The following is a 24992-nucleotide window of genomic DNA, read 5'->3' on the forward strand; positions in this document are numbered from 1 at the left end:
TCGAGGAACATGGTCTAGAGGCAGAGCTGATGGCTACAGACAACAAAGAGGTAATTTTCGTTTCAACAATACCAAATATCAAGGTCCGCGAAGTCACAACGTTAATATGATGAATGAGTCTGCGCAAAGTACTGAAACGGAACCCCAAGTATCATCATCTAATCAGTTTTTTCGTGACCAATAGAAATAATATGATTTTAGCTAGTGATAGTAACTGTTTCGTTTCGTTAAATTCATCGTTAGGTCGTGGAAAAGTACATTATTTTCTAGTAGACTCGGGTGCGTCATTATCGGCGTACAATTACAGTGATGCGCTTGAATATAACATTCCAATCCATAAAGAGAACATAAACATAAATGGATTAGGAGGCACAGTCCAAGCAATAGGATACGTTTATTTACCTTTGACTGTGGGTGATCGAAATATAAGCCACAAGTTTTATTTATTTAATAGCCTACCAATTAAGGCGAGTGGAATTTTAGGTCGTGAATTTTTAAACAAATACAAAGCTCAATTAGACTTCTACAAAAACATTTTAACACTTTTCATCGGTCAAATACCTATTTCTTTGCCATTAGTAAATGAATGTAAAGTTGTTTTCAATATTCCTGCTAGATCAGAATCCGTACATTATATTCGTACAAATATGATAGAAGACTGCGTAGTTTCATCAAAACAGATAAAAGAAGGCGTATATTTAGCCAGCTCCATAGCTACTCCTAAAAATGGGTTAATACCAATTCGAATACTAAATGTCACAGAAAATAATGTATCATTAACGGATTTAGAAGCGAATATAGAAAAGCTTTGTCATTTTGATATTTGTTCATTCAGTAAAACAAAAAATAATTCAGATAGAGTCAAAACATTATTACCTTTAATGAAAATGACACATTTAAATAAAGAAGAACAAAATACGATCGAAAATATTTGTGCAAAGTATGCGGATATATTCCATTTACCGGGAGACAAACTCACTACTACAGATATTTATACACATACTATTTCTATTAAACCTAATACGATTCCTATTTTTTCAAAACAATACCGTTTACCTATATCTCAAAAAGATGAGGTGAAATCTCAAATAGATAAAATGTTAAATGAAGGAATAATAGAGCCTAGCAAAAGCGATTGGTCGAGTCCGATATTACTGGTACCTAAAAAATCTAGTTCAATGCAAAATAGTGAATGGAGATTAGTAATTGACTATAGAAAACTGAACAATTGTATAGAAGATGATAAATTCCCATTACCTGATATTACAGACATTTTAGAATCCTTGTCTGGTAGTATATATTTCACTCATTTGGATTTACATCAAGGCTACTATAATGTTAAATTAGAAGAGAATAGTCGAAAATTCACTTCATTCTATTCTGGACAATACCAAATGACTCGGATGCCTATGGGATTAAAAACGAGTCCAAGTTCCTTTTCTCGCATGATGAATATAGCTCTAGCGGGTCTCACTTACGACAAATGTTTAATTTATTGCGATGATTTAATTTGTTTTGGCAGAAATCTAGAAATGCATAATAAAAATTTACAAGACGTTTTCGAAAGATTGCGGAACGTTAATTTGAAATTGAATCCTGCTAAATGTGATTTCTTAAGAAAACAGATTTTGTATCTAGGACACGTTATTTCAAGTGAAGGCATAAGGCCTGATCCTCAGAAAATAGAAACAGTAAAAAACTATCCATGTCCTAAAAGTATCGATGAAATAAAAAGATTCGTAGCTTTTACAAACTATTACAGAAAGTTTATTCCAAAATTTGCAGAAATTACATATCCTTTAAATATGTTAACAAGAAAAGGTGTGCCCTTTGAATGGAATAGTGAATGTCAGAAATCATTTGAAACATTAAAACAAAAATTAACATCCCCACCTGTTTTAGACTACCCTGATTTTTCTTTAAAAAATAAATTTATTGTACAAACTGATGCTTCAAAAAACGCATTGGGAATAATCTTATCAAATGAAAATGGTCGACCAATAGCCTATGCTAGTAGAAGTTTAAATAAAGGAGAAAGAAATTACCCAATTATTGAGAAAGAACTACTCGCGATAGTTTGGGCTCTAAAATATTTTCGACCGTACTTGTATGGCCGACCTTTTAAGGTACGCACGGATCATAAGCCTTTAGTTTATCTATTCAATATGAAAGATCCTTCAAGTAGGCTCATGAAATTTAGATTAACATTAGAAGAATATAATTTTGAGGTAGAATATGTTAAGGGATCTGACAATGTAGCTGCAGATGCGCTGTCAAGGATCACTATAGACGATTTAAAAGAAATGCATGAGAGTGTAGTAAACGTAATGACTAGAGCACAAGCGAAAAAACTAAATAAACCTGATTCTGCAGTAGATATAGTAAACACAGACTCGAGGCCTGATCAACCGAGAGCCGTGAATACTCATATTAAACCAAAGGAATCAGTTGAATTAAGATTTATTAATGCAGGTAAATTAGATAAATTAAGGAAAATGGGAAAGATATCAAATGAAAATAAGATATTTTGTTATGTGGATAATGAGAAAACTATTTATGTAAAATTTCTAAACTCTCAATCGCAAATGACGCGAGACGCATTTGTGAGAGAATTAGATGCATTTTGCAATTCGTTAAAGTTAGAAGAGATATACATATTGAAAAATAAAGATAATAACATTTTTGTTAAGAAACTATTAGAAGAGATAAAAGAGAATAATAAAAGAGTAGGACCGCGGTTATGCATATTAAGTGATGTAGAACGAGTCGATAATAAAGACGACAGACGAGTTATATTAAATGACTTTCATCTCTTACCGAGTAGTGGCCATGCTGGTATGAGACGTATGTCAAATAATATTAAAAAATATTATTATTGGCCTGGTATGGACAACGATGTTCAAAAATTTGTAAAATGTTGTGACAAATGTCAACGACAAAAATATTCAATACCAAAGAAAGAGCCAATGATTATAAGTAGCACAGCAAATACTGCTTTTGAAAAAATCTATTTAGATCTTGTTGGACCTTTACAGACCGATAGCAATAATTTTACGTACGTATTAACGTTGCAATGTGAATTAACAAAATATGTGGAAGCCTATCCATTAGTATCTAAAAAATCTGAGGAAGTGGCAAAAACATTTGTTAATAATTTTATTCTTAGATATGGAGTTCCGACAGAAATTGCAACAGACAGGGGAAAAGAATTTCTATCAGAAATATTCCAGGAGGTTTGTAAATTACTTAATATTAAGCAACTAAACTCTACAGCTTATCATCATCAGTCGCTAGGAGCACTGGAGGTGACACACAAAAACTTGAATGCATTTTTACGCATTCAAACTGATAACCATCCCGAATTATGGAGTAAGTGGATTTCTTTTTGGTCTTTCGCCTACAACACGACAGTTCACTCAGAAACAGGTTTTACCCCATATGAATTGGTATTCGGTAAGAAATGTTCTCTACCCAGTAATTTATCAAAAGACTTAGAACCATTATATAATTTTGAAAATTATCCCTGTGAACTAAAATACCGGTTGCAACTTTCTCAAAAAGAGGCAAGAAATAATTTATTAAATAGTAAAGTTAGTAGAAAAATTAGATACGATCAAAATATTAATCCAATAACTTATAAGGAAAATGATTTAATACTTGTTAAAAATGAAATACCTAGCAACAAATTAGATAACGTGTATACTGGTCCATATATAGTAGTAAAAGATATACCACCAAACGTAGAAATTATAAACAAATATGGAAAAAAAGACATAATTCATAAGAATCGCACAAAACCTTATTATAAAAATGCACTTATTTTGTATTTTTCTTATTAATTAATTAGTTATTTTTTCTTATTAATCACTAGACATGTAATTCCTATATTAATTTTAAGTTCAATACATAAACAAAAAAAAAAAAAAAAAACTGTAATTTTTTTTCTTTTTCTTTAGGTACGGTGATGTGATGTATTAAACATTCCCATATAATCTATGTTAACCTACCTAATGTAATCGTAAGTTTAATCCTATATAAACTAAGTGTGTATCAAATAAAGAGGAGTATTATTCGGACTCTCGTTGGTTTGATTACAAATAAATACCTCCGACGCAACACCTTATAGCTCGTCCACCCATCAAAGAAATAAAAAAATTAAAAAAAGCTTTGGATATCTTTTATATATTACCGACGGCGCTTCCAAAAACGAATTAAATCACTTTCTTGACATCAAAGTTTAAGGCGATGCCGGCAAACTTGTAGCTACACTTTCATACATCAAGTCGAGCCTAGAGATGATTAATATTCGTTCCACAATAAAGTGGAGTGAGCATTTTAAAGCTTCGGGCGGTCGCTTCTAAGCGCTTACAAAGTTTGAGTGAAAGGAAAATTAGTCGGATCCTTGTTGCGCTCGATTTAACATTCGCCGAGTCTGATACTTTAACGAAAAGTTTCTTTCGATGTACTTAATACATTTGGTTTTTATTTTCTTCGAAATTTATAATATAAGCGTTTTGTTTTTACATTTTCCTAAAGCTGGCAGACGAGATATTACTGGTTTTTGTAATTAATCATCACTCAATCAATATTCATTATCAAAATGTTATCAATACTTATCAACTACCATGAGTGAACATTTAAAGCCCTTAAAACATTACAGTACGTGTGTAATTATTTATAAAAAAACTAATTGGCCCAGCAAACGTGGTTTTGCCCTTATAAATTATTTCTAGGAGAGATAAATAACCTAGATACCGACTGTAGCGCCATCTTCCGGGCTGATTTGTAAATCTAAGCCATTCTCGAATCCACCTGAACGTACACAGAAAATTTCATTAAAATCGGCCCAGCCGTTTAGGAGGAGTTCAGTGACAAACACACGCACAGAAGAAATATATATATAAGGACCAGCTGTTGGGTATGCAGCATGTCACACGTGTCAAGAAAGCGAGTGACGTCAACCCGGGTTGGACCGGTTTATTAATCTTACAAGATTTCTTGAAATCCTATAAGACGCCGGATGCCCGTCTCGTGGCTATTATTCGTGTCAGTCAATGTAGGGTCCTGAGGTGTACGATATCGTACAAGCTCACTCGAAATTAAACTCAAAACTTCGCTACTGACCACCTACCGACCCTCGACCGACTTATAAAAATTATAAAATTGCAATCCAGAAAACACAAAAATTATTTACGAACTCAAAGAGAAATAGCAATGTTATAAAATTATTTTAGAAATTGTGTTGTACTGTTTGTAAGGAGCAAACACAACGTACGAGCAAATATAGAAGTTTAGGAGTTCCGCCCTTAGGTCTGTAGCGGATGCCGCTAGAGAAATATCTTATTCGGTCAAAAACGTTAACGGCTTTTTTTTTTGCTTAAATTAGTTAACGAGCTCACAGGCCACCTAGTGTTAAGTGGTTACTGAAGCCCATAGACATCTACAATGTAAATGCGCCACCCACCTTGAGATATAAGTTCTAAGGTCTCAAGTATAGTTACAGCGGCCGCCCCACCCTTCAAACCGAAACGCATTACTGCTTCACGGCAGAAATATGCAGGGTGGTAGTACCTATCCGCACGGACTCACAAGAGGTCCTGCCACCACCAAAAATATAAATGTTTTTAACGAAATAAATGTTTCTGTCGTTCAACTAGTTTTAAAATATACATATTTCAATACTACATGCATATAAAATGTATTAATTTCGAATGTACATTGAAGGATAAACGGGCGTAAAATTTTTATTCGAAATTTTTTTGAAGAAATTTTTCTTATTGATTTGTAGGAAGTTAATTTGAATGATGACTTTTTCGAATTTCCTAATAGTTGAACATTTTTACTGTACACTGTATTTTTTCCTAAAAATTACGTTAATTCAAATACATAATTATGTAAATCAATCATGGATCCAGAAAAAAAAAAAATTAACATATTATATTTGTGTTTGTTACAGATAAACTCTCCGAGCTTCGCACAATGTTAAAGTGTTCGTAGTATAGTAAAATATAAACTACTTAAATATGACTGCAAATTGTATACGTGTAGTGCCGGCGACGGCTGCCGTTGTTATGGCTTTAATTGTTTACGCAACGCTACAAGTAGCCTCGGTGGAGGGGAGGAACGAACCGCACAAATTTACCGTGGACGAGTTATTGTCTGCGCATTTTGAATACAAAGAATCAGGAGACATCGGAATGGACCCTTGTAAAGCCGGTGAGTGGATTTTAATCTTTTCTGAGAGCATCGAAATGCAAGTGAAGCGTTCAACTGAATACAATAAAATCGTTCAGAAGAAAAGATAAGTTCTAAAACGGCAAATGTTATAAACTTGATACACGTTGTAAAAGTCTTTGTATTTTTTTTTTTATACGTTTTGCTTAATAACCGGTTCTTGTATTTCATGTCCTCATTTCGCGTTGTCAAGGCTTTATGTCTTGATAACAAAAAAAAAACAGTATTGCTATTATGCTATTTATATCATACTAGCGACCCGCCCTCGCTTCGCTTCGGAAACATTAAAACAAACATGAAACCAAAAAAAAAATATTAAAAAAAAAATTAAAAAAGTAGCCTATGTTCATCAGGGACAATATCGGCTTCTAATGGAAAAAGAATTTTTCAAATCGGTCCAGTAGTTTCGGAGCCTATTCGAAACAAACAAACAAACAAATCTTTCCTCTTTATAATATTAGTATAGATATAGAAAAGACATTTATTGTTAAGGCCATATGTTAAGGTTGATTTTTTTCCCTACCTATTCGTTGGTAGTCTAAAAGGCTATTCTAGCTATGCCTGAATAGGTAAGTAAGCTCACGGGCTCAATCTGAGAGAATTTGCTAACACTAGCCCTAGCAAGAGCAGTGGTTTGCAGAATCTACCACCGGATCGGAATCGCGACCCATTAAAAATGTCCGGCGAAAACCCAGTAAATTGTGTCATGGGTTAGTTTGCTCGTCGAACTCTTCGTCGTAATCGACGAGGACGGTGATCGGTGCTTGAGGGATCTAACACAGCACTAAGGATTGAATTATGGCTATGAACTATAACACCAAATTGTACTTTATCGGTCCGCTTATATCAGTTTAAAATGTCATACAAAAGTGAACCTTATCTCCCTATCTTTAGGCTGACATGAAAATCTCGTTTAGTAAATATTATACAATTCCTCAATTTTCATTTTAATCATATTGTGCGTAAAATTCATACTGATGTGGGGGATGTAAGAAAAAAAAAACATGCGGAAATTCTGTAGTAAATTGCGTAATAATGTTTTAAAGCCGTATTACTTTGCTTTCTTTATTCGTTACTGAAAATGGGAGGGGACTTATCATCTCAGCGCGTTTTAATAGTGAGGGCTCACGTCGGAGCGAAGCTTTTATTAAAACAAACAAATCATAAAACCGGTTTCGCATTTCGTGAACTCGATCTTGCTGTGACACGTTATAATTTTCGCTGATTACCTCACTAAAGAAATTTATACGGCTTTTTGACGCGGTCTGAGGTGTGGACGCGTAGGAGTTTCAGTTTAAAAACTAATCGAATGCGGTCGACTATGATGGCCGATCTTTGATGTGACTCTGATCCGAGCACTACCAAACTTACAATTATAGGATTATCTGCCAGCCCAATTTGAAGGTTTACTGAAAATTTCAGCGAAATCGGTTCAGCCGTTTCAGAATCTCGACATGCACACACACACACACACACACAAACACACACACACACACGCACACACACACATCGAATTTTATATGTTTACATAGATAGGTAATAGTTCCATATTTATCAATATTTCTTCGTTAAAAAAGTAGTAAAAGATAATTGCTATTTATATAATACAAAAGATAATTAATTACAATTCCAGTCATCGTTTCTTTAGGTGCCCAGGCCACTGAGTTTCTCGCCGGACCTTCTTAGTGGGTCGCGTTTCCGATCCGGTGGTAGATTCTGCGAAGCGCTGCTCTTGCTAGGGCCACTGTTAACGACACCGCCGGTTTGAGCCCTGAGATTTCACCTACACGCTAGAGTAACGCTGATAATATAGATTTTCAAGGCTATCAGCATAGATAGGAAAAAAAGGTGCATAATTACGAAAATACGTAAACGACAAACTTTCACGATCGCCTACCACGATGAAGGAATAACAGACGCGTAATAAAAATCGAACAACGAATTTTTGTAAATTTCTGTGATCACTGGTGGTATGGCGTAAAACGTGCCCGCATGGGTAAATATCGCCTTCCATTTTGTCTATTTGGCCACAATGAAACGATGCGTCGTGTGTTTCTAATTGGCATTTAAGACAAAAATGGAAACTCTTTTCTTACGTATTCAGTGCAGCCTTCTTCTATATCGTTCCCTCCCTGCTGAGGATCGCGACCACATGTGATGTTTCTCCACAGTGTTCGATAATGGGTGGTATGGACCGCATGATACAGTCTATCACTAAGTACTTCTCTTACTAGATGTGACCATCTGGCTTGTGTTCTGCTCACGGCGCGCTTGCCCTCTATCTAATGTGGCCTACTACTACTAAAATCTTTATCCTGAATTTAGGCTATTAAAATAAATATTATTTAAGCATACGCTTATAAGCGTCATATTGGGCCAGATTCGTCGCGCGCGAGAACACTGGAAGGGTTGGTTTTTATCGTCGCTCCGTTGATTTCTGTTTTAACGCTTTTTAATGGTTCCGCACGAAGCCGGCTCCAAATACCCACATTGTCCATTGGACAGTTGAAAACGGAGTTTTAAAATCGTTGTTGAACTTTTTTGTTTTATCTATACCGGTTAAAAGCGTGTGAATGCAACGTTCGCTTTTAGCAGCTGTGTTACGATGATTTTAGATTGAAATAAATGTAACACGGCGTTACCACCCATCTGGTATGTTTTCTTTATGGGTTGTGGGCCTACGAGGTCCCACGCCTAGGGGGTGCGTGGAGTATGTGGGACTTAACGATCTGCAAGGTGTTGGGAGCAGACCGCGGGCCCAAGGGATTTTAGGGCCCTACCGCACTAAGCGACTCCCCTGCACTCTTACACCCGACATCACAAAGCCTACATCTATTGCGAGATGTGAGATCTATCAAATTATACATAGACTTTCAAACAGGAAGACAGAACTTTTTCGCAAGCTTCAGTTTCGGCCGGCTGGTAATCACCAGCAACTACGCAATTTTATACAATTTTTGGATTTAATTTTATACTTCAAGGTTAATTAAGTCAACTACTGTGTGTGTGTTTTCTCGAAGACAACCTCTTCTTTTAACTTCAAATGATCCTAGCAATATTTATGTCGATTTTTGGCTGTTGATTTTACTCGTTAAAAATCAACAAACTGTGATTATTACGTAGCTAAAACATGTAAAAAGGTGAGATGTAAGTATGAATATGTACAACCCTGAACCAATTCACGTATCCTCGACATTTATTAATAAGAAGAAGTATCAACAGACGAAATATAAAAATATTTAATTCCACTTCTCCGAACGAAATGTTTTATAGACAAAAATGCAATTATCACTCCCAAAAACGTCGAAGCTCTGTACGTACGGAAGGGACGTAAATTAAAATCCGTCACTCAACAAACCTTTCAGTCAATAAAACAAATCCTCGTTTGGTTGGTTCCTAAAAATCGGATTCGAAACGATTTATCGGGGTGCGTTGAGTTTATATCGCGACCCAGTTTCTACTGCAGAATTCCTATGAGCTAGAACTTTTAAGGGCCTTTATGATTTGTCACGGATACCAATTTCAATTTGACGAACCACCTAATTACAAGTAACTGCCTCTACTCTACGTCAATGACTCCATAGTGCGCTTTGTCGTTCAGGGCAAATTAGAAGGCACTAGATCGCGTGGAAGGTTGCCCATGCGATGGACCGACCAAGTCAATTCGGCAGTTAGCCGTTAGATAGAAGCGGCGATTGCTCGTGAGGCGCATTGCATCTGCCCACAGCAATGATACTGAATGACGATCACGACCGCTCTGACAAGAGTGATACGACAAAGGAGCCACTACTTTTGAGTACGCTAGGGAAACTTTACTGAGGGTAACTTTACTAGGGTAACTTTACTGAGACCCTAGAACTTATATCTCAAGGTGTGTGGCGCATTTACGTTGTAGATGTCTATGGGTTCCAGTGACCACTTAACACCAGGTGGGCTGTGAGCTCGTCCACCCAATTAAGCAATAAAAACTAAAAAGACTAAGACTTCAGTCGTCGTCGTCTTAGCCGAATTAGGTTCACAGTACCAATTAATAGCTTAATATCAATCTTATCATTGGAGATGCAAATAAAGTCATATACATTTGAATATGCAATTTCGAAAAGGGCACATCTCTGAAAATGTAAAATGTTCAGGAAATGAAAAAAAAACTGACTATTTTCTAAAGCAGTGTAAAGTTTAAAATATTAACTTTTGAGATACATTTTAGTTTTAATTAGCAATTGAAAATTATTGGAATTATTATAAAATGGGTGTAGGTAAGCCTCAAAACTACATGGATATGAAAAAACGTATTTGACAAAATATGCGACATGTGCCCTTTTCGAAATTGCATATTCATTTAGTTTCCAAGTGCACATTCTCATTGTTCGTTGAAATTAATTCGTAGAGCCTACACTTCGTAGCAAGCACTACGTCAAAACGCGCTACGAAGCCGTATTCTCGTAGCGAATGGTTGTAGCAGGCTTGATTCCGAGAAAATCTCCTGAAAATCCTTTGTGCGGTCTCTTTGATGCGCGAACGTCGAAATGAAAAAAAAAAACTCCCAAATAGTAAATTCGGGCTTGAAATTTGAGTGCATTTCTAGGGTTGTGAAATACGCGAATTTTAATGATCATAAATACATACTACATTGATTTTTTTTTTATTGCTTAGATTTGTGGACGAGCTCACAACCCACCTGGTGTTAAGTGGTTACTGGAGCCGATGGACATCTACAACGTAAATGCGCCACCCACCTTGAGATATAAGTTCTAAGATCGCAGTATAGTCACAACGGCTGCGACACTCTTCAATCCGAAACGCATTACTGCTTCACGGCAGAAATAGGCAGGGCGGTGGTACCTTCCCGCGCGGACTTTACAGAGGTCCTACCACCAGTAAAAAATTATATTATACATATGTCATATATGTACTTATTTCACACAATGTCATTCTTTCATTGTGGAAGTCACTATTGAGTACGTGTAATGTTTTATTTATATACGAATGGACGAACTCACGGTCCACCTGGTCTTAAATAGTTACCGGAGCCCATAAACATTGACGATGTAAACATGAAACCCCATTTTGCGTCACGAGTTCCAAATCCCAGTACAGCGGCTGCCTCACCCTTCACACCCTTCAAACCAGAATGCATTACTGCTTCGCGGCAGAAATAGGCGGGGTGGTGGTACCTACCCGTGCGGACTGACAAGAGGTCCTACCAGTAAATTGTGTGAGAACAGTCAAACTTTGACACCGTAATTATTACTAGTGGTGTCCCGGTAGTCGAAATTCGACTATAACTAATTGAAATTATAAGTTTCTACAGTATTATGATCCTATTGTCAAAATCTATTTTTTAAGGGATTTTATGACCTGGTAACTAAGGCCTTTAAGTCATGTCTTATTTTCTATAATCACATATTTCGGAAAGACTATATTAATAAAGAGTAACAATATTTAATCTATTCTCAATTTAACTACAGATTATAAGCAATCAGAAAAGTTTGACATAAAAATATACTCGTAGTATACATGCGTGTGTGTGTCAAGTACATGTGTAATGTTTTGTTTTATTGATTTAATGTATTTTTTATGCATAATTAAAAAAAAAAAATTAACATACTGCACTCCTTCTCTATATTCTTTATATGTGTGGGAAATTTCATTCTGCTCCGTCCGCGCAATTTTCGTAAAAACGGGTACAAATTTTTTGCTTCACGTATTACTATATAGATAATACATTTTATAACACACGGTTTTAATAGTATTTTTTCAATTAAACAGGCATCCTTGTTATCTTGGCCTACCACAGGAACTCCGATTGGAGCAACCGTTAATTCGTTGTTATTTTTTCGACAAATCTTTGTCTAACACAATTAGCACTAACGGGGATAACAATAACGTAGATAGGTGTAGTTGGATACTGCAATTTAAACACGACTTAATCGTAACTGCTTTTATGGTTTAATCTCGCATGACCATCGTTACCGTCAGTCGTATGTGGCCACGAAAACTGTCAAATATTCGAAACCTAGGAAATAATAGTTTTATTTTTTACTATTTTTGTTTAATACACTTCATGTAAAATTTACACTAGCGGACTTAATGCCTAAGGCATTTTCTACCAGTCGATCAAAGGTAGTGCCGAGTAAATAGTGATAGGTGCAATGAAATTTATATTAAATTACTATAAATTACATAATGTCTATTAACGCGAGCTCACAGAACGTCGTACGAAGAGTTCCAAATTTTAGAATTTTATGTGATTACCGTTTCTCTGCCGACAAATATATGTACGTATGTTTAACCCCAATGGCAGGGTGTCGAAAAACTCGTTAACGGGTCAATGGAAGGCGTGCTGTACAATAATTAAGACTAATGTGAAACGCCCAACCAATCAAAACGGCACATACTGTTTGTGTAACATTTGTTAGGGTATGACACAAACTTGCATGTACACACATAAATATTTGTGTCTTACGTATTTAATTAGTATTATTAGTTGGATAGCCGTTACTCACAGAAAAACAAGTAAAATGTAATATTTATGACTTTTCGAAGTTTTTTTTTTATTCTTTATTAGAGCCATACACTTATTAGGTTAAGTCGGCTAATTTGAAGCTCCAAATTTTTGGTCGTGCAGAAATATCATTGAAAAGTAATGACATCGTTAACACTGGCTAACTCTAGGGAACTTATAAACAAACTTATCATAACAGCCCTTTCGGAAGACTCAGCTCAAATCTGCGATCCCGTAGGAAACCAATAATAATATAATACCTCAATCACTGCCCCGAAATTGTGGAGGAGACTTCTTACAGCTGTCGCAGGAATTTTCCCTGTCTATGCTGAATATTGCTTTAACAACGTAAATATATCAAGTTGTAAATTATTTCCACTTAATTATAATTATAACAATGAAATCATTCAAGGCACAAGAGCATTATATAAATAAGAGCACTTAAAAATAATATGGACTTACAACCTAGCAAAAATAAAATTTTATCACATTTTGACACAGCTGTGCTAAAAGTATTATTTTTTATCATCTATTAAATCTAATTTTGCTCAAAGGCCAAACGGGTCCGCTTAGTGGACGTCGAATATTAATATTGAAGGCTGATGGTGGCGACGTCAAAATTAATAGCTTACAGGTTTCGCCCTTTGAGTTTCCCGTGACGACTCAATTAATTCGAAGCTATTTAGGTCCTTATTGTTACAGCGAAAATCAGTACGAAATTGAGTATAATAATTCAATATATTTTTAAAATTTTCAACTGGGTTCACTATACAATAAAAATTACACAAATAAACAAAATATAATATGCATGAGTCTTTTTGTAGCACTGTGGTGTCAAAAGCATTTCTGTCTATTTATATTTAATCTATACTAATATATAGGTATAAATCTACAGTGATTTTTACGGATGTTCCTTTATAACTACTGAACCATGCATCCGATTGACTTGAAACTTGGTATTCATGTAGAAAATACATGTACTTAATGGATAGGCTAATATTTATATGAGTGTTGGACTCCCTAATAATAATGACAATAAATAATAATGTTAATTTTAAATGCGCAGCGGAGCGGGCGAGTATGCCTAGTCGCTTGATATAGTCAGTCGTACATAGCCCACCCAACACTTCAGACGCTCATGACAATATACGGAATAAAATCGGAACTAACTTGTTTTATTTATAAAGGACAGTTAACACCCTTTACTTTGGATCAGGAACCGTACATATAACATATTGTCACATCTATACTAATATTATAAAGAGGAAAGATTTGTTTGTTTGTTTGTTTCGAATAGGCTCCGAAACTACTGGACCGATTTGAAAAATTCTTTTTCCATTAGAAGCCGACATTGTCCCTGATGAACATAGGCTACTTCTTTTATATATATATTTTTTTATTTTTTTGGTTTCATGTGAGTTTTAATGTTTCCGAAGCGAAGCGAGGGCGGGTCGCTAGTAACATATATAATCATGCGGACGTAAGCATAAGTAATGGAAAATTCGCCGCTTTGCAATTCTTACAACGATGTTGTAATCTCATTTTAAATAATTACAGTTGAAAAATGTATCTAAATGTTAATCAGAGTACACAATTACTTCTTATTTTAGCGTCGTATTCCCAAACAATATTAGACGCTAACTAGTTTTATTGTCAACTTCGTTCACAAGTTAAAGCGCCATAAATCACCCAGATTTAGTTTATTTTGACTGAAACATATATATAGGTATATCATGATTAAATTTATTTGCTCTTTGTCTGGGTGTTTACTATCTATATTATTATGTTTATATATTTAAACGTATATACGTATGTATGTCAGCCTCTGGTAGCAACAAGAAACCTAATTTAGGACCGGATGACCATGCGTCATTGTTCCTCACTGGTGGTAGGACCTCTTGGGAGTCCGCACGGGTAGGTACCACCGCCCCGCCTATTTCTGACGTGAACCAGCAATGCGTTTCAGTTTGAAGGGTAGGGTAGCTGTTGTAACTATACCGAGACCTTAGAACTTATATCTCAAAGTGGGTGGCGCATTTACGTTGTAGATGTCTATGTGCTCTAATAACCACTTAAGACCAGGAGGGCTGTGAGCTCGTCCACCCATCTAAGCAATAAAAAAAAGTTATTATTATTACCATATTTAGAATTTGTCTCGCTTTCTCAAGAAGAGTTACATCACATATGTGACCAAAAAACTACCAAATACATGTTTATATTATACCTAAATAGTATTTAAAACGCGTCATTCACTCAGGCTACGCATGTCTGAATTTACATCACAGCACACATTGTCATATTTACAAGTCGACCTAAATATAAATAAATAAATAAATATTTACTAAAAATCACGCCACGTTAACTGGTCCCGTGATAAGTTCGTAAAGAACTTGTGTTACAGGTACCAGATAACGGATATAAATGTAAGATTTTTATTACACACATACATATATTTAATATACATCCGTAACCCTGGAAAACACATTTATATTTATCATACAAATATCTTCCCTTGGCGGGATTCGAACCCGCAACCCCCTTGTGTAGTGACCATGTCACTTACCACTACACCAGACGGCCGTTAAATATTTGAGATCTAATGTGCGTACAATATTTTTTACAATTCCAAACACGAATTACGTTCATACGAGCGAAATGTTTGGTAATTTTTCTTCCACTCCAATGTCCTTTGTGGTGTAAAAACGATTTTCCTCTTTTAATGTTTTCAAAATTTAATTCACACGTTTGTTTGTACGCTAATGTAATGTGGAGGCTTCGTTAATTTAAAATTTGTTCACGTGAAAAGTGTTGCCTTGAAAGTTCAAAAGAGGTCAACTGATGACAGATTATTAAGTGGCTTAGATTAACCAGGGCTAGGGCTCGGCAATGCAACTTTTTAATACGCTTTTATTAGCTTCACACGTATGTATGTTAGTATGTAACGGAATCTTTGAACATGATTTTGACCCCCTTCAAAACGTCGGATTAACTCGAAATTTGGTATACTTATTAAGGGCCGATGACAATTCAATATTAAAAAAATAAATTTAAAAAATTGAAATTCAACTACAAAATTAAAAATAAATAATAGTTTAAAAAACTAACAAAATGCGCTTTTATAGAAAATCCAACTAAAAATAGGAAATAAATTTTAATAAATTTGAATTAAAAGTAATGTAAGAAAAAATGATTTTACATATTTTAAAAAAGCGTGGGGTGCATGGTATCAGTAGTTTATGAACAGATATGAGTAGAAGGGTTATTTTGATAATATCCTTTGATGATTTGATTAAGAAAAAAATAAACACAAACAAACGGTAGGCAGTGACTTGTCTGTGCTCCTAGCTTTGCTGAGGTCCTAGGGCGACAGTAACCACTCACCACTAGGTGAGCCGAGCACTCGTGAGCAGACGAGAGCAATAAAAAGAGCAATAAAAAAAAAACTACTAGACCTCCAGCTATTTCTGTGAATAGAAATTTATATGGATACTTATATGATGGTCGGACCTCTACTGGTGGTAGAGTCCGCACGGTTAGGTACCACTATCCTGTCTATTTCTGCCGTGAAACAGTAATGCGTTTCAGTTTGAAGGGTGAGACAGCCGTTGTAACTATACTGAGACCTTAGAACTCCTATCCCAAGGTGGGTGGCGGCATTTACGCCATAGATGTCTATGAGCTCCGGTAAACATTTAACACCAGGTGGGCTGTGAGCTCGTCCACCTATCTGTGCAAAATAAAAAAAGTTAAGTCATTCAGATCCCAACAGCCGTTTAAAATACAGTCATATTTAACTCCGAAACTTATTTATTTTTGTAGTCTACCTACAACCCTATTAATCTCATTGGCCACCAGCATACCGCCATCAATATTCTGTATTTATGAACTGTGTGTGGATACATGCCTTATCTCTATCAGGGGTGCGGGCGTGCATGAGTTAATAGAATTTTGAAGTGATTATCTTAATTTGATGAGAAAATCATATCATCATGTGTTGATATACAGTTTTTATTGCTGTTGGATGTTACTTAATCTCACGGTGCGTCTGGTGTTAAGTGTTTACAAAAACTATTACTAGTTTTAACTAAATTACTGGAGCTAGGTCGTCTTGTGAGTCCTCACGCGTAGGTACCACCGCTCTGCCTATTTCTACCGTGAAGCAGTAATGCGTTTCGGTTTGAATGGTGGGGCAGCCGTTGTAACCATACTGAGACCTTAGAACTTATATCTCAAGGTGGGTCGCGCATTTACCTTGTAGATGTCTATGAGCTCCAGTAACCAATTTAGACCAAGTGCGCTGTGAGTTCGTCCACTCATCTAAGCAATAAAAAAAGTTATTAATATTACTATATTTAGAATTTGTCTCGCTTTCTCAAGAAGAGTTACGTTGTAGATGCCTATGGGTTCCGATAGCCACTCAACACCAGGTGGGCTGTGAGCTCGTCCACCCATCTAAGCAATAAAAAAAAAATCGCAATGCCAACAGCTGCCTCCAATGGAGGAACATCGCTCGACATGTGGCTGCCTTGGAAGCGAGCGGCGATAACGAGACGTAACCCTGTCCGTTGACAGCCCCGACTACTCTGCCAAGAGCATCCGACTAAGCAATGTATTAAGGTACATGTCAGTATTCGCGTCATGATGTCTATAGGCTACTAAATCACTCAATACCAGATGGCTCACGCTTGGTCTGTCCACCTAAGCTATTAAACACATTAACAATATGAAATTTTATAATACAAACTAGCGACCCGCCCTCGCTTCGCTTCGGAAACATTAAAACAGACATGAAACCAAAAAAATAAAATAAAAAAAAATTAAAAAAAGTAGCCTGTGTTCATCAGGGACAATGTCGGCTTCTAATGGAAAAAGAATTTTTCAAATCAGTCCAGTAGTTTCGGAGCCTATTCGAAACAAACAAACAAACAAATCTTTCCTCTTTATAATATTAGTATAGAAAAGATGTGGTTATTGAAAAATGTTCACTATTGTCGAGTGGTAATGAAAAATTCACTTTGACGGCCGAGTTAGGATTATGCGAAAACTCTCGTAAGGTATTTTACGAGTCGCCGTGAAATTTTCCAATAAAATTGAGCGGCTTGGTTCTTTGGGTTTTTTGCTTCCTCGTTTTGTGTGTTCCCCGTTGATTTTGGCCTTAGTTTCGTATCCTTTTATACCCAAATGCCAACGAAGACAATTATTTTCGACCTATAGATTACCTTATGATTTTCGTGGGTCGTAGATATAACTAAAACTGCTTTTACTGTTTAATCTCGGCTTTGTTATTACATGATTTGCCACGTTTCGTATAATGTAAAATGATTGTGGCCACGAGCGACTAAAGTGTTATTGAGCTATTTAAAGTTTAAAGTTATTATCAACATTTGAATAATCACTACATAGTATAAGACAAAGTCGCTTTCTCTGTCCCTATATCTGTCTGTCCCTATGTATACTTAAATCTTTAAAACTACGCAACGGATTTTGATGCGGTTTTTTTTAATAGATAAAGTGATTGAAGAGAAAGGTTTATATGTATAATAACATCCATTAAATAGTGGAGAAATTAATAATAAATTACAGTTTCCGAAGCGAAGCGAGGGCGAGTCGCTAGTTAGTTAATATTTTTAGTAATAATTTGAAGTGCTCTACTGACTAATCTTTTGAAGGATTTCAACCTATGAGGTGCCATTACATTCGATTGAGCTACGAATGTGACATGGGATGTTTCATTTTTGAAATGGTGTCCGCGAAAAGAAATGAATGAATAATTATTATTTGCAACGCTTTATAACCCAAGCGGTTTGAAATAAATACTAACGCACGCTTGCATATGGCGTACTACAGCCAGTAAAGTATTCTATGGAGTATGTAATCTAAAAAATACATTTCAATCTCAAAGCGTAGACAAATATAAATCCATAATTCTCACAAAATACAAATTACCCACATAATATCAATGTTATTCGAATAAAAACATTCCTTTGCCGTTTTCATGAGACCATAAAATATTTCCGCCTTATTTTAATGGAACCAACAATACTTGGCCTTTGAAAATATGCGTACAAACAGACAGCCGTATTCGTGCAAAAGAAGATGACTGTTTAACTTTTTTTCGAGTAGAAATGTCGAGTGCGGAGTCGAGACACACTGTGGGATCGTTCCGCCAATATTAGAACAAACATTATTAATTTATAATTAAAGCAGTATTTTGATAAAATAAATCTGAAATATGTAATGAGGTTAAATAAATATGAACGTCATCGGAGATTGCACTTTGGAAACGAATTAATGAAAAAAGTTTATGTAACTTTATTTTTTAAATAGGCTTCAAAGCAGGATTTTTTACTTTTTTAGGTTCAATTTTTTTTGTAAAAGATCATTGGATGGAAATACTTCTGAATCAGCTAGTCTTAGTATTCATTTAATAAATAAAAAGAATCAGGCATTTAGGTACTTTAACTATTCACGTCACAGTTACCAACAAGGTGCCTTAGCACAGAAAAAAAAATCGTAACTCGAAAACTACCAAAAATCGCGGAACATACTGTTCTGGACTTCGGCTTGACACTATTTTTTGGGACACCCTGTATAAGGACTTTGACACGACATATCATCAATAACATCTAAATGAGTCGTCTATTATCAAAGGTGGCAATATGTGCATTTGGACAAAAAAATGTTATTGATATGTCAATACAGATTGATTTGAATATAATCGTCTCCCTCAAAGAATACGGTTCAAAACCTGCATTAAATAAAGGTTAATACTTAACCTGTTATTTATCTAAGATGTCGTTCAGAAGAGTTTTGTGACTGCCAATGGAATACAAAGTCAATAATTCGTTTTTCTGATTTACCAATAATTGTCTAAAAGTCACGTTGCCGGCTTTGATAATAGTCGACTCAAATATTATATTTGGTTTATCCGCTAGGACATTGCACGTTGTAAATGTCTGTGTGTCAAAAATTTACCCTGACATTTGAAAGAAGCTCATATCCTGAGAGAGCGAGTGTCACTCGAGCTGCGAATGAGACGGTGATAAGGGATGCGATTACTTTTAAAATCCACCCCAAGGGTTTGTGTCCGGCTGTGCGTTTACATCAACAGCCCTACAAACGTATTAGATTGTCTAAAGCATCTGGAATTTATAGGTATACAATTTTTTGATGTTTCCTTGCTTGGATCATTACTAAAGAAACTAATTTGGCTAAGCTAAGTAACTAATATTAAATGGGAGCAAAACACGCATGGTCATTCGGCGCCGATTTAGGATACACGGTGTTATATACCAGATACAATACCAGAGACTAGAGTATTTTTACTGGTGGTAGGACCATTTGTGAATTCGGGTAGGTATCACCACCCTGCCTATTTCGGCCCTGAAGCAGTAATGCGTTCCGGTTTGAAGGGTGGGGCAGCCGTCGTAACTATACTTGAGACCTTAGAACTTATATCTCAAGTTGGGTGGCGCATTTACGTCATAGATGTCTATGGGCTCCAGTAACCACTTAACCTCCACCTATCTAAGCAATAAAAAATAAAAAGACGATAATAAACACCCTGATAAAGGACAAACAGATCTGTTCATCACACGAATGTTTGCCTGATGTGTGAATCAAACCCATGACCCTCGGCGCAACAGCCAGAGGCGCTGAGTACTGCACCACCGATTTTCATGGAGATTTCACTGTGTAGTATATTCTCCAGTTTAATTTGTTCATAAACAACTGGATTCGCCTAACTTTTTTTCTGTTTTTTTCGGGCCGGGAGCCGAACCTCCTGCGAGGTCCCCGTGCCTAAAGGGGCACGCGGGATACGTGGGACCTGCTGATATCGGGAGCAGACCGCGGGCCCAAGGAGCTTAGGGCCCTTCCGCACTTCCTAACCTTACCGAAACACATAACTGCTTCGTGGTTGAAAGTAAACGCAAAAATAGCCCAAAATGTACATGTCAGTTTTCATTAGTAAAGGTCTCATTCAAAAAGAAGCCCTAACCGAATACATAAAACATCATTTGAAATTATTCAAAACATCCGACCTTATGGCCTTCGAAAACATAATATAACATTATTTATCTTTAGCTTTATTTGCGCTTAAAGTCGTTAACACGATCAATTAGGATGTTTGTAGACCCTTTCACAGTTCACTCGGCTCCCGTCGAGGGCATGACAAATGAGCGGTCAAACTCAATTTAGAAATGGTATGCCTTTTTAAGCCCTATGGCTATACACATTGAGCTTCAATTTAACTTTTGAAATGTCTTCCGGATGTATGTTCCAATTTGTCAATATTTATTTTGCCGTTTTTTTTAAAAGTTAAACCTTATGTACCTCTGTTTTGTTCTCAAATTAACGAACAACAAAAATAACGAAGATAACGATTGGAAAAAGTACGATATACTTTTACCTATTAAGGTCGGTCTAAAATCCCATCAGTGTGGACGATGAAAGAACAACATTTTGTGTTAATAATAATATATAAGATATATCATAAAACCCAAACTGTATTAAGGAGACCAGAGACTGATATTGTCATCCGTCCATAGATGTCTACTGCTGGACATATCCGATCGAGGAGGGTAACAGATTGAGTTATGTCGAACTTTGGTGATCCACCAGGAGGATGGGACGATGCGTCGGCGGCCGCGGCCTGTGATTTAGTCCGCCTTGTCGACTCTGTCGTCGCCGAACATACTGTGGAAGAGCAACCCGGTTGGCGGTGTATCGCGTTCCGACCCGGTAGGCTGGTTCTGACCCAGCGGGGTATCCCGAAACACCATCGGTATCGCCCGGGCAGCCTGGTAGTGCCTCCGTACCGCGGTCGTTGGTCGTCGGACTATCGCCTCAGCGACTTGTCGGTCGGGCGTCTTCGGGGTGGCGCCACGTGTCTGGTTATAGTGTTGACTGCGGGAACCCCCCTATTCTGACCGGGTTCTGACCCCGGACGGAGATCGGACGTCGGGTGTAAGAGTGCAGGGGTGTCATTTATTGCGGTAGGGCCCAACATCAAGTCCCATATACCCCGCGCGCCCCCTGGGCGCGGGGACCTCGTAGGAGATTCGGCTCCCGGCCTGAGATAAAAAAGGACTTTAATGTTGCCCTCCGCCTTTAGGTTCGCCGTAAAGGTCCTGGGCCGGTCACATCCACTAGATTTTAATAAGCTGTAGTAAGTCTTCGGTGCACCGCTTCGGTCTACCACGCACGCTACGTCCTCCTTTGAAAATGTTTTGGCCCCAACGCAATGCACCTTGCCCACTACGATGTGTACTTACACATCCGAGGTTTGATCCTCGCTTGTTTAGCTTGTCTACGTGTAGATGAATCTCTTTTTTTTTTCTTTTTTTTTCCTACTTATTCTAGTAATCTCGAGGGGTTATTCTAGATTCGCCGAACTAGTAGATGAGCTCACGGGGCTCAGACCTGACGACGTTGCTGACACGAACCCTAGCAAGAGCCGTGCTTCGCAGAATCTACCGCCGGGTCGGAAACGCGACCCACTGAGGAGATCCGGCGAGAAACTCAGTGGGCTGTGTCTGTGGGTTAATTTACTCGTCGAGCCCTTCGCCGTAAGCGACGGGTTCGACGAGAACGATGACCGGTGCTTGAGGTACCCAAAAGCACCGTTAGTGGATCGGGAGGATGCGAAATGACTTGTTTTGGGCGACGTCGACTGCTTTCCATTCGGTCCACAATATCGGGAACTGTTTTCGTCCAAACCTTGTTTCATGCGTAAATGCACCGCGCATAAAAACTTATAAGTATTAAACTATATCTCAAGATACGGTAATTTACAAATAATTGTCTAACAAAGACAGAAAGTGACCTTTACAAGAGTTTATCGACTATTTATAGTCACGTTTCACATCAGACGGAAAAAATTGAGAATATCAGTACGTCTTTGTTTTATCATGTTACAAGATAGCTTCATGTACTCAATTATGAACATTAATTGTTTTTGCTGGTTTTTGTATGAAGCGACCATGCGTTGTCCCAGAGCGAATACCATGATGACATTTAGATTCCTCATGTTTCAAGATATAGAGAAGAAGTATTCATATTGGGATACGTCATCCATGCACCCCGATAGCCACTAGAACAGATTACGGGGTTTCGTATTCTTGGTTCTTATTGTAGTTCGATGTTTCATCTTCCGGGCTCTATTTTGGGTTTTTTTTTATTGCTTACATGGGTGGACGAGCTCATAGCCCACCTGGGGTTAAGTGGTTACTGGAGCCCATAGACATCTACACCGTAAATGCGCCACCCACCTTGAGATATAAGTTCTAAGGTCTCAAGTATAGTTACATCGGCTGCCCCACCCTTCAAACCGAAACGCGTTACTGCTTCACGGGAGAAGTAGGCAGGGTGGTGGTACCTACACCCGCGGACTCACAAGAGATCCTACCACCAGTAATTACGCAAATTATAATTTTGCGGGTTTGATTTTTATTACACGATGTTATTCCTTCACCGTGGAAGTCAATCGTGAACATTTGTTGAGTACGTATTTCATTAGAAAAATTGGTACCCGCCTGAGATTCGAACACCGGTGCATCGCTCAACACGAATGCACCGGACGTCTCATCCTTTAGGCCACGACGACTTTATTTATAATTTTATCTTATCATTTATTATAATTACAGAACAAAAGGAAATACCAAGAAAATTCAATTTGGGAGAAAAACATTTCCTCAAGCACTTCATTTTAATCAAGAGGCTAAAACTGCTCTGAACCGACTCTCGGCGGGAAGGAGTTAACTGATTAGTGCAAAGTAAAAATGATTGCAAAGGACTCTCGAATTTCATTAACGCGGCGAAAAAATAACGTTACTTGCTACCAAGAATGGCATTAATGACTTTTGTTTACACTACAATTTGTTACAGAAATATAGGTATTTTTTATTGCTTAGGTAGGTGGACGAGCTCATAGCTCATGGGTTTGATTCACACATCAGGCAAACGTTCGTGCAATGAACAGATATGTTTGTCCTTTATCAGGGTGCTTATTATCCAGTCTTTTTTATTTATTTTTGTTGTTTAGACGGATGGACGAGCTCACAGTCCACCTGGTGTTAAGTGGTTACGCGAGCCCATAGACATCTACAACGTAAATGCCACCATCCCCTTGAGATATGGGTTCTAAGGTCTCAGTATATTTACGACGGCTGCCCCACCCTTCAAACCGAAACGCATTACTGCTTCACGGCAGTAATAGGCAGAAATAGTACCTACCCGTACGGTCCCACAAGAGGTCCTATTATCAGTAATTACGCAAATTATAATTTTGCCTATTTTTATATATATTAGACTTCCGCTCAGATATGCTTACCGTAACCCAATATAAATATTTGACGTCAGACTATAAAGAGTTCGATATGTTAAGATTGATTTTATATGAACTCTGTTTAATGATACAAATCAAATTCATCTCTCGCAGTAATATCTGTCCGCGTCCTTTTTTTACATTACATTACGGGGTGACAACATAATTATTTATTTATTATTTTATTAATACTTTATTTCAGTTTTTTTTTTTAAACCATAACATTTTGTTAGTAGTAATTACTTATAATCTATGTTAGTAACTTAAACAATCTAACACATAACTATCATTATATACATTTTATACCATTACATTATTATTTTTTTCTCCTTCCAAGTGCCTACTGCAAAGGCTATTGATCAGCAGTCCCACGATCTTGCTCGATATGATTCTCAAAAAATGTACGCAAGGATTGTGAAGTTAGTAATAACTGCGAGTATTGCAAACAATAATTCGTATAATGAATGTGGTTATCGGTATACCTATGTAAGGGTTGTGGTTTAATATCGATACATTTCGACCCCACAATGTACACTTCTAATATCTCGACATAGACGGAATACATGAAGGGTGAAATTACAAGGTATTACTTCAATCTCAGATCGTTGGCCGTATATGTCCGTAATGGTTTTGACATCAAATCTTTTTTGTTAGATATATATGTCGGAGAAACCACAATTATTAACATCATCGTCAGACATCGTAGGGGCGAATAGGGTGATCGAGCTACGAGAAATATTGAGTACACAAATCATGTTTGTTGTCTTATTTTTTTTTTATTGCTTACATGGGTGGACGAGCTCACAGCCTACCTAGTGTTAAGTGGTTACTGGAGCCCATAGACATCCACAATGTAAATGCCCCACTCACCTTGAGGTATAAGTTCTAAGGTCTCAAGTATAGTTACAACGGCTGCCTCACCCTTCA

The 24992-nt window shown here is 36.9% G+C and overlaps 1 protein-coding gene across 3 annotated transcripts in view; it reads left to right on the forward strand.

Moving 5' to 3' along the window:
* LOC101736902 (tolloid-like protein 1) overlaps window positions 1–24992 on the forward strand; it is a 138908-nt gene that overhangs the window by 50309 nt on the left and 63607 nt on the right. For all 3 annotated transcript variants that reach the window (XM_021351230.3, XM_012694771.4, XM_038012762.2), the window contains one exon: window positions 5957–6216. In XM_021351230.3, coding sequence (XP_021206905.2) covers window positions 6024–6216 — 193 coding nt within the window. In that variant the 5' untranslated portion in view covers window positions 5957–6023. The remainder of the gene's footprint in view (window positions 1–5956; window positions 6217–24992) is intronic.

Source organism: Bombyx mori, chromosome 9, assembly GCF_030269925.1.
Source record: "Bombyx mori chromosome 9, ASM3026992v2".
NCBI lineage: Eukaryota > Metazoa > Arthropoda > Insecta > Lepidoptera > Bombycidae > Bombyx > Bombyx mori.